The sequence below is a fragment of the Anolis carolinensis genome, chromosome 1 (genome assembly GCF_035594765.1).
Source record: "Anolis carolinensis isolate JA03-04 chromosome 1, rAnoCar3.1.pri, whole genome shotgun sequence".
NCBI classification, from domain to species: domain Eukaryota; kingdom Metazoa; phylum Chordata; class Lepidosauria; order Squamata; family Dactyloidae; genus Anolis; species Anolis carolinensis.
In genome coordinates this window covers 172999731-173016930 of record NC_085841.1, presented here as the reverse complement: position 1 = coordinate 173016930, position 17200 = coordinate 172999731, and the positions used below count along the sequence as shown (strand labels likewise).

At 41.4% G+C, this 17200-nt stretch overlaps 1 protein-coding gene across 4 annotated transcripts in view; it reads left to right on the top strand.

Moving 5' to 3' along the window:
- The window catches only part of ehbp1 (EH domain binding protein 1), a 305625-nt gene that overhangs the window by 118902 nt on the left and 169523 nt on the right, over nucleotides 1-17200 (top strand). For 2 of the 4 annotated variants that reach the window (XM_008114298.3, XM_003215191.4), the window contains exons 6-9: nucleotides 1383-1564; nucleotides 5508-5647; nucleotides 12747-12851; nucleotides 13857-13979. In XM_008114298.3, coding sequence (XP_008112505.2) covers nucleotides 1383-1564; nucleotides 5508-5647; nucleotides 12747-12851; nucleotides 13857-13979 — 550 coding nt within the window. The remainder of the gene's footprint in view (nucleotides 1-1382; nucleotides 1565-5507; nucleotides 5648-12746; nucleotides 12852-13856; nucleotides 13980-17200) is intronic. The other 2 variants (XM_003215190.4, XM_003215192.4) reach the window with 1 other exon arrangement.

The window sequence follows — 17200 nt, the reverse complement described above, 5'->3', positions numbered from 1 at the left end:
GCAAATTGCTAGCATAGATATTACTTTTTAAAGGAGGTTGAATATATTTTAATTTCTTTGTCTGTAAAGTCTTCAAAGCTGAAACCTCTGTTTCTGTCATTTGAGGACAGGATGTATTTTTTGATGTATGTTTTAATTGAATTGTCTTACAGTTGGATCTCTTAGTGGACTGCTTAGCAGCTATCACGTTATTATAGATGTTGGATATTGTGACCTTCCCTGCTGATATGCATTGTACTCATTTAAACTTTTGATACCCTTTACATGATTTGTTGTTGATTTAATGTTACATATTAATGCCATATAATTAATTGTAATATTGGTTTGTTTTCTGTATTTGTTAAGTTGAGCACAATGAATTTTGCAAATATGATATAGACAGTGGCCTGATGGACCTTTATGTCAGAACAGTTTATCATAGTTATGTGCATTGTAAATAAAAACATGTGCCACCTTCCCTCAACATTCACGGGGAATCATAAAGATTATTCCAACTGGCCAAGCCTTCCACCCATTAGTTGCCTGTTAATTAAATATTATCTAAATAGGAAGATAATGCCACTGTTATTGCCTTTGAATAATATATATTAGCATTATCAAACATTCAAGCAGTCTTTCCTGAAGATACCTGACACTTTTTGCCAAGCAGAATGCCAAGAGTGTAATATGTAACCAATGAAGAATACCTTAAGGTTTTTGGGGAAAGAGTATTAATCTTCCTGTCAGATTATGCATAGTAATAAGAACCAAAATTATTGCTGTATGTAGCTAATATGAGTTAATTTTTAAAATGCAATAAGCCCTAGAGAAGAATGTAGATCCTCACAGAAGGAATACTTAAGGATATGCAAATAGTTCATATCGAGTTCAGTTAAAGATATGTGATTATCACCCAAAAGTGATATTTTCTTTCCTCTTTTTGCCATTGTTGATCAATGAAGATTAGCTCAGAAGTTTGGACATATTTTAAAGGAAATATGTGAGTAGGGAATTCAATTTCTGTGTATAAGTAAGAACAATACCAATCTGCTATTGTGCTGTATTTTGAAATAATACATATTTTTATCCAACTGCTAAGATGAATTGCTTGGTGTGTTATGAAAACAGTTATTGAAAATTCTTGCACCTCTTCTTAAACTCCTTTTGTATATAAACCTAATACTGCTTACCCCTGTATTATTTTTGCTCATCTGTAACCTAATTTGTTACATGTTACATATGTTGCAAAGTTTTGAAAATCTTGTTTTTTAGTGCCAAGATTGGAGAGCGCTTTGAGGATCATAGAAGAAAGACAGAGTGTGCATCAAATTATTAATTACACATGGTATGAAAATATTTGATTTTAACAATATTACTTCATAATGATTGATATCTTGTTTTAGGAATCTCCTTCTGGACGCCGGAAAGCTCTTGCTACAAGCAGTATTAACATGAAGCAATATGCCAGTCCAATGCCTACACAGACAGATGTCAAGTTGAAATTCAAGCCTTTATCTAAGAAAGTTTTATCTGCCACCCTGCAGTTTTCTTTATCATGTATTTTTCTGAGGGAAGGAAAAGCAACGTAAGTTCTTTGTGCTGTTATTGACTCTTGCATTTATTTTGTTTTTTAATGTTGTAATAAAGTATGTTTGCATTTCCAGATCATGAGATTCTGTGTTAATATTTGTTTCAGTTTATTATAATTCTATCACACACAGTAGTCTCCTGTAGCACATTTGGATAAGAAAATCAAGTTTGAGTTGGGAATTCCTAGTGCAATTTCATCTTGGCCTTCAGGTGCCCAATCTCTTGACACAGAAGTCTTTGTCTGGTAAGGGAGCAAACTGGCGTACCCTAGAGGACAAGGAGATATTAGTGATAGCAACAGCAGCAGTGGGTGGCAGTGCCAAGCCTGATGCCTTCCTCCTTTTTGTTGTCCTCAGCTCTCTGGCCCCAGCCATGGAAGGCCGGGGGGGGGGGGGTGAGTGAGGAGTAGGAGGGAGAGCTAAACGATCGACATGATTGCTCCAGAACGTCCCCTCTCGAGTACCCGAGCTAAACCATCTCCTTGGTTCACTGAGGAGCTGGCAGCGATGAAGCGAAATAAGAGGGGACTAGAGGGCATGTGGCGTTCAAAGCCGAGCGAGTCAAATCGAACACAGCTGTGTTCCTATCTTAGGACATATGCCGCGGCAATAGATGCTGCAAAGAACGTTTTCTTTGCAGCTAATATTGCGTCTGCAAAGAACCGTCCGGCGGAGCTGTTTCGAGTGGTCAGAGGTTTGTTATATCCCGTCTCCCAGGACGGGATCCCTGACAACTCGGCAGCTCGCTGTGAAGCATTTGCTCAGTTCTTTGCGGACAAAGTCGCTTTGATCCGTTCTGGCTTTGACACCATGTTAATGGCAGTCTCCAAGGATGTACCTAGAGCATCTGCTTGTCCAATTTTGATGGATTCGTTTCAATTGGTTCAGCCTGAGGATGTGGACAAGGTGCTTGGAGAGGTGAGGCCTACCACATGCATCCTAGACTCCTACCCATCCTGGCTGGTGAGAGAAGCCAAAGGGGGATTGGCCGAGTGGGTGAAGGTGGTGATGAATGCCTCCCTTCGGGAAGGCATATTTCCAGTGAGCCTTAAATTGATTGTGATCAAGCCGCTGTTGAAGAAGCCATCACTGGACCCCACTCAATTGGATAACTTTCGGCCTATTTCCAATCTCCCCTTTTTGGGCAAGGTTGTGGAACGTGTGGTGGCCACACAACTCCAGACATTCTTGGTTGACACTGATTTTCTAGATCCGGCGCAGTCTGGCTTTAGGCCGGGACATGGTACCGAGACAGCCTTGGTCGCCTTAGTCGATGATCTACGCTGGGAACTGGACAGGGGAAGTGTGTCCCTGCTGGTTCTGCTGGACCTCTCAGCAGCCTTCAATACTGTCGATCACAGTATCCTTTTGGGACGCCTCATGGGGATGGGTCTTGGAGGTACTGTTTTGCAGTGGCTCTGCTCATTCCTGGAGGGTCGGTCCCAGATGGTGTCACTGGGAGACACCTGCTCGGCCCCACAACCATTGACTTGAGGGGTCCCGCAGGGGTCAGTACTGTCCCCCATGTTGTTTAACATTTACATGAAGCTGCTGGGAGAGATCATCCGGAGTTTCGAGGTGCGGTGTCATCTGTATGCAGATGATGTCCAGCTCTGTCACTCCTTCCCACCTGTCACTAAGGAGGCTGTTCAGGTCCTGAACCGGTGCTTGGCCGCTGTGTCAGACTGGATGAGGGCAAACAAATTGAAACTTAATCCAGACAAGACAGAGGTCCTCCTAGTCAGTCGTAAGGCTGAACAGGGTATGGGGTTGCAACCTGTGTTGGATGGGGTCACCCTCCCCCTGAAGACACAGGTTCGCAGTCTGGGGGTGATCCTGGACTCATCGCTGAGCCTGGAACCCCAGGTCTTGGCGGTGGCCAGGGGAGCCTTTGCACAACTCAGACTTGTGCACCAGCTGCGCCCGTACCTTGGGAAGCCTGACTTGGCCACGGTGGTCCACGCTCTGGTTACATCCCGCTTGGATTACTGCAATGCTCTCTACATGGGGTTGCCTTTGAAGACGACCTGGAAGCTCCAGCTGGTACAACGGGTGGCAGCCAGATTAATAACTGGAGCGGCATACAGGGAGCGTACCACCCCCCTGCTAAGCCAGCTCCACTGGCTGCCAATATGCTACCGAGCCCAATTCAAAGTGTTGGTTTTGACCTATAAAGCCCTAAACGGTTCTGGCCCAATCTACTTGTCCGAAGGTATCTCTCCTATGAACCAACTAGGTTGTTGAGATCATCTGGAGAGGCCCTGCTCTCGGTCCCACCTGCCTCGCAGGCTTGGCTGGTGGGAACAAGGGACAGGGCCTTCTCGGTTGTGGCTCCCCGGCTATGGAATGCTCTCCCCAGTAGTATCCGACAAGCCCCGACACTTCTCTAAGTTTTAGAAAAGCAGTCAAGACATGGCTGTGTACTCAAACGTTTGAGGAATAAATATCTGAGATGATATGGCCAAATCAAGGCGTACGCGAAAGGTGTCAGCGGATGAATCTAATTACTCACACATTTTAATATTTTTATAATTCATGTTTTAATAGAGTTAATATAAGGTTTAATTGATTTTAGTATTGTTATTGTTTATTGAACTGCTGTTGTTTATTGAATGTGTTTTTGGGGCAATGGAATTGCCGACTGTTGTAAGCTGCCCTGAGTCCCTACGGGTGAGAAGGGCTGGGTAGAAATGATGTAAATAAATAAATAAAATAAACCCTTCTGGCAGCCAAAGGGAGAACTAGGCTCTTCGCCCAGGTAGACGAGGAAATGGAGAGCTAAATTTTTGCCTGACTGAAGTCTAATGTTGGCTGCAGGGGGAAGGAGAGTTGAAAGATATCCCCAGAGGGCATCCAGTTCAACCCCTTCAGTCAGTCAGGAAGACACAGTCAAAGCCCTCCCTACAGACAGCCATCCAACCTCAGTTCAAAAATCTCTAGAGAAGGAGACTCCACTGACCTCTCTGGCAGTCTATACTTCACTCAGTTTGGAAGATACCCCTAAAGAGCATCTAGTCCAACCCCCTTCAGTCAAGCAGGAATGCGCAATCAAAGAACCCACGGGTGGCCATCCAGCCTCTTGTTTAAAGACTCCAGCAAGGGTTAATCTTTATAGAAGTGAAGTGCTGATCTGTTCAAATGTAGGTACTGTTATAGCTTTTAATATTTGCACAGTATGTTGATTGAGTTGCAGTAATTATCACTAAAATAGATATGTTTCTAATTAAGAAAAGAAAATCTGTTGACAATTATGTTTGTGATTAACCAGATAGAGCGGCTAGAGAGGAAACTACACAAGAATCAACTGCAGTGTAAAGGAAAAATGACCAAACTTCATTTGTATTGTATTATGTTTTATTATATATATTGTATGTATATATACAATATAAATCTTAAAAGGGGTTGATTTAACCTCCAGTTTGTTAGTTAAACTGAATTATTGTGTCGCAAAAGGATAAAACGTGTGTCACCAAACTTTGGAAAGTTCTGTTCTAAAACAATATGAAAGGACAATATGGACTTGCATTGTGGAGTTATTATCTATAGCACACACATAGATGAGAAACATTAGTTGTTATGGCATTCTCCAGTTTGCTGTATTTAAGAGCCAGGCAAAAGCAGCACAAGTTACACCTTGTCTTCTCTCACTAATAGAAGAAATTGATCTCTGTGTATAACTTATCTTTGACATATGTGCATAAAAGATCTCTCTCTTGATGGTTAGAATGGGTTTGCATTTTGGGAAGAGACTGAGTCCAGTCAGAGACAACAAGTTGCCATTTGGGATACATTTAAAAATGAGGATGCAATTGAATAGAGTCTTGGGTACCTTGTGGCAAGAAATTATGACTAATATAACTGGTGTCTGCAGTTTATTTGTATTGACTGAATAACAATGAACAATAAGAATAATATCATGGGGGTTTTTATTGTTGTTAGGGATGAAGACATGCAAAGCCTGGCAAGTCTGATGAGCATGAAACAAGCAGATATTGGAAATTTAGATGATTTTGAAGAAGATAATGAAGATGATGAAGAGAACAGAGTGAACCAGGAAGAAAAGGCAGCAAAAATTACAGGTTTGTCCTTCCTCCCCAAAAAAGGGTAACGGTGAATATTATTTATATTTTCCAGCATATAAGGCTGCTTGGTCTAGATTGTAAACACTAGGCTGTGATATGCATATGGCAACTGTTTATGGTGGTAGGCACTTCTGGTCCTCTTGGACAGCTGTAGAGAGACCTAAAACATGACTATGGCAAATACTCAGCATGTAATCATGCCTAACTTTCCAATATTATTTGAATGACTGCCAGGGATGCAAAATACATAAAATATTTTTAGTTGTTGATGAAAAAGTGTGTCTTTACTATTAATTGATAGATTGGTTTCATTTGTCTGCTGGATGTCTCCTAGAGTGGAATCCAGAAATGCCTCACAAACTCACAAAGAGAGTCAATTAATAAAAATGTTAAAACAGTTAAAAATCACCCAATCAAATGCTTAAACGTTTAAAAGACTTACATTTAACCTTTAAAAACATATAGATGTTAAAGAATAAACACTCATCCCAATGCGAAGTCTCTATGTTTAAACATTAAAAGCCTGCTTGAACAACAACAGCAATAATAATAATAATAATAATAATAATAATAATAATAATAATAGTTTGTTTCCCACCTCTCTTTACACTTCAAGGTAGAGTATAACATGATTAAAACATCCAGATAAAGTATAATACTATTAAAATGCATATATTAAAATACACAGAAGCAATATTGACACCAGTACTAATAAAATGTAAAGTTAAAATTCACAGTTTCAAATTAACTGGTTAGGACTGCTAGAAGAGATAAGTATTCAAATGTATCTTAAAATATGACAGCTCATTTAAGGTCTTGGAGTGGCTGATGAAAAGGTCTTCTATTTGATGGTTGCCAGTCAGGTTCCGGCTGGTTGGAGTAAGCATCCTCCAGAGGACCCAAATGCCTGGGGTGGATTGTGCAAGAGAAGGCGATTTTGTAGATAACCTGAGCCCAAACCATGTAGGGCTTTAATGGTTATAACCAACACTTTGCCTGGAAACTAATTGGCAGCCAGTGGAGTGACTTTAGTATAGGTGTAATAAGCTCACTTCTGTCAGCAAAGGGGAAGCAGGGCTAGCCTCCCATGGAAGGAATTACAGATAATGGGAGCAGCCAGTGAGCATGCTCTATCTGGTGTCCTCTCCGAGTGAGCTTATGAAGTTGGTGGGATGAAGAAAAACCCCTCCCCTGTAGATCTTTAAATACTGGCATGCTCTTTCTGGATCTAAGCAATAATAATAATAATAATAATAATAATAACAACAACAACAACAACAACAACAACAACAACAACAACAACTTTATTCTTATATCCCGCCAACCATCTCCCCAAAGGGACTCGGGGCAGCTTACACAGGGACAAGCCCGAACAACAACATAGCAAAACATTACATACACAATATTTAACAGTAATTTAAAACAGATCAACACTAAACAAAACAACGTAACATGACAATTACTTTAAAAGCCTGAGCATCGTTTTTTAACACACGGCAAAAGGTGACTAGGGCAGAGCTCAAGGGTCCATAGGTAAAATCAGAATGAATGAAGGAGGAACACGGGGACAGGTTCCATTAAAGTGCTATATCATATGGAGTAAGGGACAGTGATAAAGTGCCATACGGTTTTGTAAACATAGACAGATAACCGTCTGATGACCAGTCTGATGGGCTTATTCATTCAAATGTGCTCTGAAAATCCATGTTTTCAATTCCTGGCGAAAGATGGGCAAAGAGGAAGCCAACCTGATCTCCTTGGGAGAAAGTTCCGGAGCTGAGGGGCCACTGCCAAGAAGGCTTTCTCTCACGTCCCCACCAACCGCATCTGAGACAGGGGTGGGAGCGAGAGGAGCGCCTCCCTGGATGATCTTAGGGTCCGCATAAGTTCATAGGGGAGGAGGCGATTGTGGAGATAGGCAGGTCCTGAACCGTTTAGGGCTTTATAGGTGATAACCTGCACCTTGAATTGGGCCAGGAAACTTATCGGTAGCCAGTGGAGCTGTTTAAACAAGAGGGTTGACCGCTCTCTATAACTTACTCTTGTTATTAATCTGGCCGCAGATCTTTGTCCCAACTGTAGTTTCCAAACCATCTTCAAAGGCAGCCCCACGTAGAGTGCATTGCAGTAATCCAACCTGGAGGTAACTAAGGTGTGGACCACCATGGCCAAGTCAGACTTCACGAGGTACGGTCGCAGCTGGTGCACAAGCTTTAACTGCAAAAGCCCTCCTGGCCACCCCCGACACCTGAGCCTCAAGCATCAGCGCTGAGTCCAGGAGGACCCCCAAGCTGCAGACCTGCATCTTAAGGGGGAGTGTGACCTCATCGAGCGCAGGTTGCCACTCTTATGCCCCAATCAACCACACAACTGACCTGGAGGACCTCTATCTTGTCAGGATTAAGTTTCAGCTTGTTCACCCTCATCCAGTCCATCACAGCGGTCAGGCACCAATCAAGGATCCGAGGGGCTTCCTTGGAGTTTGGTGGAAAGGAGTAGTAGAATTGGGTGTCATCTGCATAGAGATGGCACCCAATTCCAAAACCTCACCCAGCAGTTTCATATAGATGTTAAAAAGCATGGGAGACAGAATAGAACCTTGCCGGGACCCCACAGGACAATGGTCAGGGGTCCGAGCAGGAGTCTCCCAGCTTCACCAACTGAGAGCGGCCCTCCAAGAAGAAGCAGAGCCATTGCAAAGCAACGCCCTCAATACCCATTCCAGTGAGCCGCTCTAGAAGGATACCATGGTCGATGGTATTGAAAGCCGCTGAGATGTCCAGGAGAACCAATAGGGTCACACTCCTCCTGTCAAGTTCTCTGCGGAGGTCATCCACCAAGGCGACCAAAGCCGTCTCCATACCGTGACCGGGCTTGAACCCAGACTGTGATGGATCCAGATAATCAGTCTCTGTTAGGAACCCATAGAGCTGCGAGGCAACCACCCACTCCAGAACCTTGCCCAAAAAGGGAAGGTTCGAAATTGGCCGGTAATTGTTAATTACTGATGGATCAAGGGACGCCTTTCTCAGGATCAGTTTAACCAATGGCTGCTTTAAGGGGGATGGAAAAAGTCCCTGATTCAGTGGGGCATTTATTATCCTCACGAACCAATTTGCCAACCCCCCATTGGCAAGTTTTATTAGCCAAGATGGGCAAGGTTCTGAAGCGCATGTGGTCGCCCTCACAGCCCCAAGGATCCCCTCGATGTCATCGGGCAGACAATCTGAAACGAACCCATTAACACTGGACAAGCAGGTACCTCAGTTAGCTCCATAGATACTGCATTAAGGCTCCTGTCTAAGTCAGAGCGTATCCGAGCAACTTTGTCTGCAAAATGATGGGCAAACTCCCCACATCGAGTTGTCAGGTCAGGGGCAGCCCCCTTGTCACAAGGACGGAGGAGCTCTCCCACCACCCGAAACAACTCCGCTGGTCTGTTTGTTGCAGATGCAATGCAGGCAGTCGGGAAAGCTTTACTGGCTGCTCGCAGTGCCACAGAGTAGGCCTTAATAGAGGCTCTAGCCCGTGCTCGATTGGATACACCTCAAGATCTACACCAGATGCACTCCAGTCTCCGTCTCGTCTGCTTCATCACAGCCAGCTCCTCAGAAAACCATGGAGCTGGTCTGATTCTACACAATGATAGGGGACATGCAGGTGTGATCATGTCTACTGCCCTGGCCATCTCGGTGTTACAGAGATCAACCAAGGCTTCGGCAGGATCACCAGCCGCCATGACGGGAAAATCCCCAAGAGACAGCAAGAATCCATTTGGATCCATAAGTCTCTTGTGGCAGACCATCTTAATCGGTCCACCACCTCTGCAGAGGGTTTGAGCTGTGGTGAGTCTAAAACTGACCAGGTGATGATCAGTCCATGACAATGGAAGAATGTTTTGCTCTTCCACACTGACTTTTCCTCCACCCACAACAAAAACTAGATCTAACATGTGTCCTGCCTGATGAGTTGGTCCAGAGATCATTTGGGACAGGCCCATGGCCGTCATGGCAACCATGAAGTCCTGTGCTGCGCCAGAAAGGGTAGACTCCTCGTGGATGTTGAAGTCCCCCAGTACTACAAAGTGCTGGGACTCCAACACCAAGTTGGAGACCACCTCAGCGAGCTCAGGCAGGGAGACAAGCAGAATCCCCAACCTGTCCCGGTTTCCAACTCTTAGGTAGACACAGTCAAACCCAGAGGATTGTGGAATGGGACACCTGGTCAGAGAGATGGAATCTCGATAGACCACCACAACTCCACCTCCCCGCTCCCCAGACCTGGCCTGCTGGTGCACTCCGAAACCCAGAGGACACAGCTGGGTGAGGTTGACCCCTCCCAACTCATCCAATCAGGTTTCGGTAATTCATGCCAGATCTGCTTTTGCATCCAGGATTAAATCCTGGATGGCCGCTGTTTTACCATTTATGGATCTGGCATTTAACAGCAGGACCTTGAGTCCAGGGCTTTATATGTCATAAACTGCACTTTTAATTCTACCAGAAACAAATCAGTACCTAGCAAGTTAACAAGGGTGTTATATGTGCATTCTGGCTGCAGCATTTTGGATCATCTGAAGTATCCAAAAGCACCCCCATATAGAATGCATTATAGTGGTTCAAACAGATTGTAATCAAGGCATGTATCACTATAGCCATTTCTAATATCTCAAGAAACAGGCACAGCTGGTACATTAGTTTTAGCTGTTCTGATGCAGTATCTCTGTGCCCTGGTCTGCTCTGTGATTGACGAGAAGCACTTCTTTTGTGTTTGAATTAAGTTTCAATTTATTTGCTATCATCAATTATTGACAGCAGACATTGGTTCTGTATTAAGACAGATTCCTTCAAATCAGAAAAAGAGGGAGAGAATTGGGTGTCATCAACCAATTAGTGACACCAAACACCAAAACTTGGGATGACTTCTTCCAGTTTCATGTAGATGTTAACAATATGGGGGACAAAATCAAAAGCAATAAAAATGCCCCCAGCACCGCAAAGACGGACTGGATTCACTGCAGGAGGCCCAGAAGGATACCATGGTCAATGATATTGATAGCCACTGAATGGTGCTGTAGAACCTACAAGAACACATTCCCATTGTCCATTTCACAGTGTAGGTCTTCCACCAAAGTGATATTCATCCCAAAACCAGTCCTGAAGCTAGACTGACACAGATCTAGATAATTAGTCTCATTTAGAAACTTCTGGAACTGGGAGACTACCACAGATTCCAGAACCTTGCCCAAAAATAGAATGAATATAAACAAACAATTTTTATGCAAAAAATACTTTGCACAAAAATTCTTGAATTAATAAATCATACAAGATTTTTAATGCAAAAACAATTTTAATGAAAATTTGCTTGTGTAAAATAATCAAAAATTCAAAAGAACATTTATAATCTGAATCAGCATGGGAAAAGCATCTTTAAAATCTTATTTTCTGCATCTGAGAAGAAATCACGTAAATATCTATGGCCATCCTGACTGCTCTCTTGATCAGAGGGCAACAAACAAGACTATCTGAATACTTAGGAAGAGCGTGTCTCTACATTTTAATGTTTGTTAGAGTTTTGTTGGGTCACTGAATATTTATTTTAAGAAATGAGAGGATGAAAGGTGGACTGCAAAGATTAGGCTGTAGTTTTCTCGGTCTGTTTGGTAAAGATGACCTCTGAAACTGTCATGATCAGAAGAAAGTGATCCATCTGAACAGTAAATCCCGTGGTCTCCAGAAAAATGTAACCCTATATAACCAAAGTTTAGGACCACAAAGTTCAAAATTACATAGGAAATCCTATGGCTTCACCTAGCTATATTGTTTAATACTGCTACTACATTGCAGTTCTTATAAGATCAGAAAATGCTCCAAAGTTCAATCAGGGCAACTTAGTTTAGACTCTTGATGTGTGTAGGTTCTGAATGGCATTCAGAGTACTGCACCAGTGGTTGTTGACTGGATTTTTTTGTCAGTATTGAACAACGGGAGATTATGCCATCCGGCTGAGGTTTCACTTCAAACTGCAGGAAGGATGATAGGCAGTGGAGGTAGTGCCATTGAGGAGAGCCAAGAAGGCCGTGCCAGCCCTCTTCCCTGTTCATTCATTTTCTAGTGTACAGAAATCCATCAAGGCATAGTTATCCCTGTTCAAATACATGTTGAAAGCCAAACAGGAATGAATCTGATTAATCAATTTTCTTCAAGACTGCATTGAGTTCATTTTCTATCTCTCATTCCAGGACTTTTCTTAAACTGGTTGGAAATTGAGCAGGAAGTTTCCAGAGCCATGGGATCTATCTCCCCTCTCCCCCCAAAAAGCAACTTTTTATCACTGCCTGCTTCAGGTCCTTATATGTTGCATAATGTGCTACATGTTAATGAAATTGATAAAAATATATAGACCTCTCTAGGCTAGACAGTGATAAAAAAAACAATATGAAGAATATTAAGGATTTTGATGATAAGAGTACTGTTACAGCTTCCTGGAGTTCCACAATTGTTTAATCTTATGCAAGTTGAATGGATAGAGTATGTTCTTTGGCTGGAATTCTGTAAGGGTAATATCCATTAAGCAAATGGTAGCTGCACAGAATGCACAAAATATAAATGGCAAAAAAGGCTCTAATTGTCTTTTGCCACCAATTAAGAAGAAAATTATCTGTGTGAAACTTAGGCCAATCTAACATATTTGCTGTCTGAAGCACAGCCAAAATTGTAACCATTCTGTCAGGTATTGAAAAGTTACTGTTCCTCTCTTTATGTCAGTAGTGTCATATTGATAGAACTTTATCAGAAAACACTGGTAAATATCTTTGAATATGTTATCTTAAATACAATATCAACTTTTGTCCATAATATATACAACCCTCGCCCAAATTATTTTCATTAAGTGTTGAATAAAGTCACCATTATAGGAGTTAAGATATATAAAGATATATAATTGTGATGATTCCTAAATGTATTTCTATATTAACACATGTTCTTTCTTTCTATCTTTCTTTCCATTTTCTCTTGTTCTAATAACAGCATTCTTTGTACTTCTTTCCCTTTCATGATCTTCCATCACAATTGTATTGACTGGCTTCTGTTTACAGAATTTGTAAACCAATTGAATGCTCTGAGCAGCTTAGATGAAGATCAAGATGACTGCATAAAGCACACAAATATGCTTTCAGCTAAATCAGCCAGTTCCTCTGAAGGTCTATGAGCTTTCTTTCTTCATTTCTGTTTCTTATTGTCTGTGTTTTGTTGTCACCTGTCATCTTTGTGGTTTCTATTTGTATCCAGTCCTCTAAGTTCAGTTAACAGATGGAATCATGATACAGATATCTTCATTGTCCAGGGTTGACCAAAGTGTGATCCAGCAAATATCATTGCATTCCAACATCAATTGGCCCCAACTAGTATGACCAGTGCTCAAAAATAGTGGGAATCAAAGTTTTAACAACAAAGGAGCGGTGTCTCAGGTTTCTTGTTCTGTCTTGGCACTGCATTAGAAAACATGGACATTAAGGCCCCATCTACATTGACTATTCAATGCAGTTCGAAGCTAGCTTCAAACTGTGGCAGCTAGATTTTAAATTCCCATAAAAGTGTGTGAAAGAAAGCTCTTAATGCACATCAGTGTTTTGTGGTTTTTGCAGTTACCATCCAGGCTTCAAATTGGTTCAAGGCTTTCTTATGTAATCATCTGCACAGCAAAGTCACTTTCTTCAATACCAGTTTACAATCGGACAAAATGGTCAGATGGTGTAGATGAGACAATAGGGACCACTAATTGTATATATACGTACTTGCTGTGTTGATATTTCAAAACATCATTATGATTCTTGTAAGTTACATATAAACGTTTCTTTATAATAAAACTTTCCAACCTTTGAAAGTTTTGATTGTTTTTTAAAATGTTAGGGTTCCCTACAAACCCATCTTCAGAAAGCTGTTGTTACAATAGAGAGGGAACTTTTGATAAATAAATGCTTATTAAACATTTGCCTAATTCTGTTCATAGTGCTGAGCGAGAAATATTGGTGTTACCGTATGCATCAGCTTAATGTTTCATTATAAATATGACCTGACCATTCACTTTTCCCAGCGATACTGCAGTATTTCAAAGAATAAAGTATTTATTGAAATTTTATACTTGATCAGTTCATGTCCTCTTCTAATTGTTTCTAAGCTAAAAAGCATTTTCCTTGGCTTCTTAGAACTTATCAACAAGCTTAATTTCCTGGATGAAGAGGATGAAGTCTTGGCCAACTCCCGTTCAAATCCATTTGTAGATTCTGACAGAATGGATCTAAACCCTTTTGAAGACTCTGATATAGAAGGTATAGAATTTATTTTGTAGATGTTTGCTGTTTCTTATCTTATGGTAACATTGCATATTCTGGTCAGCTCGTTTTTTGTTGGTGATTGTTGCTCTCAAAGTTCCTTGAGCTTTGTATTTGTACTCACTTTATTAAATTGGGACTACATGGCAGATCCACATTCCTTCTTCTGGTCTCCTTCCCTCTTAACTCACAGTTTCTCATCTCAGACATAATAGGATGGTCAAAAAGCAATGGGAGCAGGCATACTGGATGTGACTTCCTCAGTGGCTCCTCCTGGCCCCCTTTGTACGCTTCCCATTTGGTTCATATCATTCTGACTTTTGCCTCAATGCTGCAGAAAATGGGCCAAGTGACACATTCTGGGTTGCCTGAATCGGGACATGGCAGTGCCAATTCTGCTTCCTGCATTTGTTTATGAATCTGTCTAATATCATGCTCATCTGCTGGCTTTCTTGTGAGAACAGGCTGAATGAATGATTGTTTTTGTCACAATGCAGAATATGTTTATCAGCCCCTCATGCCAGAAATGAGGGTCTAGAAAGACATTCTAAAATACTGATGCCATATTTTAAATTTTGTTGTTTATGTTTGGAGTATTAACTAAAATTCAATAAATAAATTGAGAATTATTAAGAACTGCAATGAAAAATTGCAATTTTTAAAAGAAAAATGTATAATTTGTGATTAAAATTGCTCTTTATAGAGAGCACTGGAAAGTAGTCATTGTAACACCGATATTTTTTTAAAGAAATGCATGAAAATACAGGCCATTTAAGATTAACTTCTCTTCCATGTAAATTGCTAAAAAGCACAAAGACAGTGCAGAGCTATATATTTTGGTAAGGAAGATTAACCTACATTCTGCAAAGGTAAATTCAGCTACATGTATATTTTAACAATGTTAAGTAGTCTGTTTACCTGGTGCTTTAGAAAGCTTTGACAGACTTCTCCACCAAGGACTTAAAACAAACCTAAAGTCAAGGGAAAAGAGGGCAGGTTGTCTGATGGATTAGCTAAAGAACAAGGAGCAGAGAGTCAAGATAAATGAATAGTTGTTTATAATGCGGGAGTGAAGAACAGAAGCCCATGATCTGTGATGGATAGTTTTTATAATGGGAGATGGAAGAACTGGAGGCCATGAAGGATCTGTAGTGTATTTTTCAATTTTTTCTAGATGTCCTGGAATTGAGATAAGTGTCAGATAGCCAAGTTTACGGAAGAAATCAATTTCCTCTGATTGATAAAAATGAAAAGAGTTTGGAAAAAATTCTAAAAGAATTCCTATGCTATGTGAATGGGCAACAAAATTTACATTAAGCTCATGCTTACACAGCCTTTGATGCCACAGCTCTTATTACCAGTACTATTATCCCCATGACATTTATCATTGACTGCAAAGGCTGCAAATGATGAACGCTACCAGTTGTGCTATCATTACAAGGTTTACAATTGTGCTGAGTTTTCTTGTTAAAACCATGATTGTTCATATCATATGTATCGTGCCCTCCCCTAAGTCCCTGAGAACCTTCTAAGCCTCCTATGATGGTCCAATCTCAACCAGATGCTGGTGTTCCCACCATAATACCAACTGTTCCCTTGGCATAGGCATCTCCACCTTGCCCTGAAGCACTTTTACGGTCGTGACATATAGACTCAGATAATGACTCCATCTCATCTTCAGTCATAGAATCATAGTGTCATAGAATATAATAGAGTTGGAACAGACCACGTGGGCCATATGGTCCATCTCCTTGCCAGGCAGGATAAGTCTCTCAACCATATATTTCTCATGCCTCACCTTGATATCTCATTCCTAACATATGATTATAGATTATTCACAGACCAAATGCTCCAACTAGCTCGGGCACTCCAGTATTTCCAGTACCACAATTCACTCTACTATCGAAAATCCTATTCTTAAAGAGATCCAGCATCAAGACCCACTGCTGCAGTTCTTCCTCTTCTTTCGTACCTTCTCCAGGTTCTGAGTCTCTCCCTCCTTGTGCCCCCTGCCTGACATCTTGGAAGATTGAGAATCTCTATTGTATAAGTGATTCTTCAGTTGAAAGGTTGATGAAACATCCAAAACCCAATTCTGTTATTATGGACACTGCACTTTCTTGAATCTCTCAGATCGGAAAAGGAAGAAGCTTGATAGTATGGGCCACAGGATCTATTGTTCTGTCTCTTCAAGCAAAAATTTCAAATTACACTGCCTGCATGGGACATATCAGAAATGTTTGGGGGAGAAAATCATCCTCTACATTGAGTATCTCTCTGATGAGGATCAAAGAATGATTTCAATCCTGATGTCAGATGGGCCTTGGCATTTTTTGAAGATGGAGTTGCCATTCATATGAGATCATCCCGACTTTTCTTGCGATACTCTACAAATGGTCTTAGCTTCCCAAAGATTGTTGAAATGGGTGGCAGCTGAAGAAAGAAATTAATGCTGTAGATTAGAAATAGAGAGGAAGACCAACAGGTTAAGACAGGATTAATAAAACTTTTTATTTTACTAGCTTGGGGACCCGGCGGTTATTTGAGAAAGGCATTCTTTTCCTGTGTTCCAAATTTAGTCTTGGTCCAGGGTCAGCGGGGCTCAGTGGGTGCAGGAGAACTACAACTCCCATATGGAAGTTCATCATCCATGGTCCATCCAACTCCAAACAGCGGCAGGATGTATAGTAGGTCATGGGGACTGTATGTGTCATGCCTGTTAGAGTGAATAGGCTGAAGGCTGTTGGTGGCAGTTTTTTGCCTCAGTGAGGGAGGCAAAAAAGTACCACCAACGTAGGGAAAAAACTCAGGGGGGTGGGTAAGGTGGGGGGGAGTAAAAGTTTTCATAAAGAGACCCAAAACCATCCTTAAAAGGAAAGATTTAAAAGATAGTCATGATTGAAGTGCTCATTCATTGGAGGTGAACTATAAATCCCAGTACCTACTATTCCCAAACTTCCAGGCCAATTCCCCTCCAAACCCACCAGTAGTCAAATCGGGGCATATCAGGTCTGCATGGCAAGTTTGGCCCAGACAATGCCGAAGAGATAAACAAACACTATAAAGGTTCAAAACATAAAAAGAGATGTGTATATTAGAGCATCTTGCAAAGGCCACAGAAATAGTCAGGCCTCTCTGAGTATAGAGCTATCTTCCTTCTATGTAAAAAGGATAAGCAAATACTATAAAGTTTCAAAACATAAGTTGCACTATGTAAT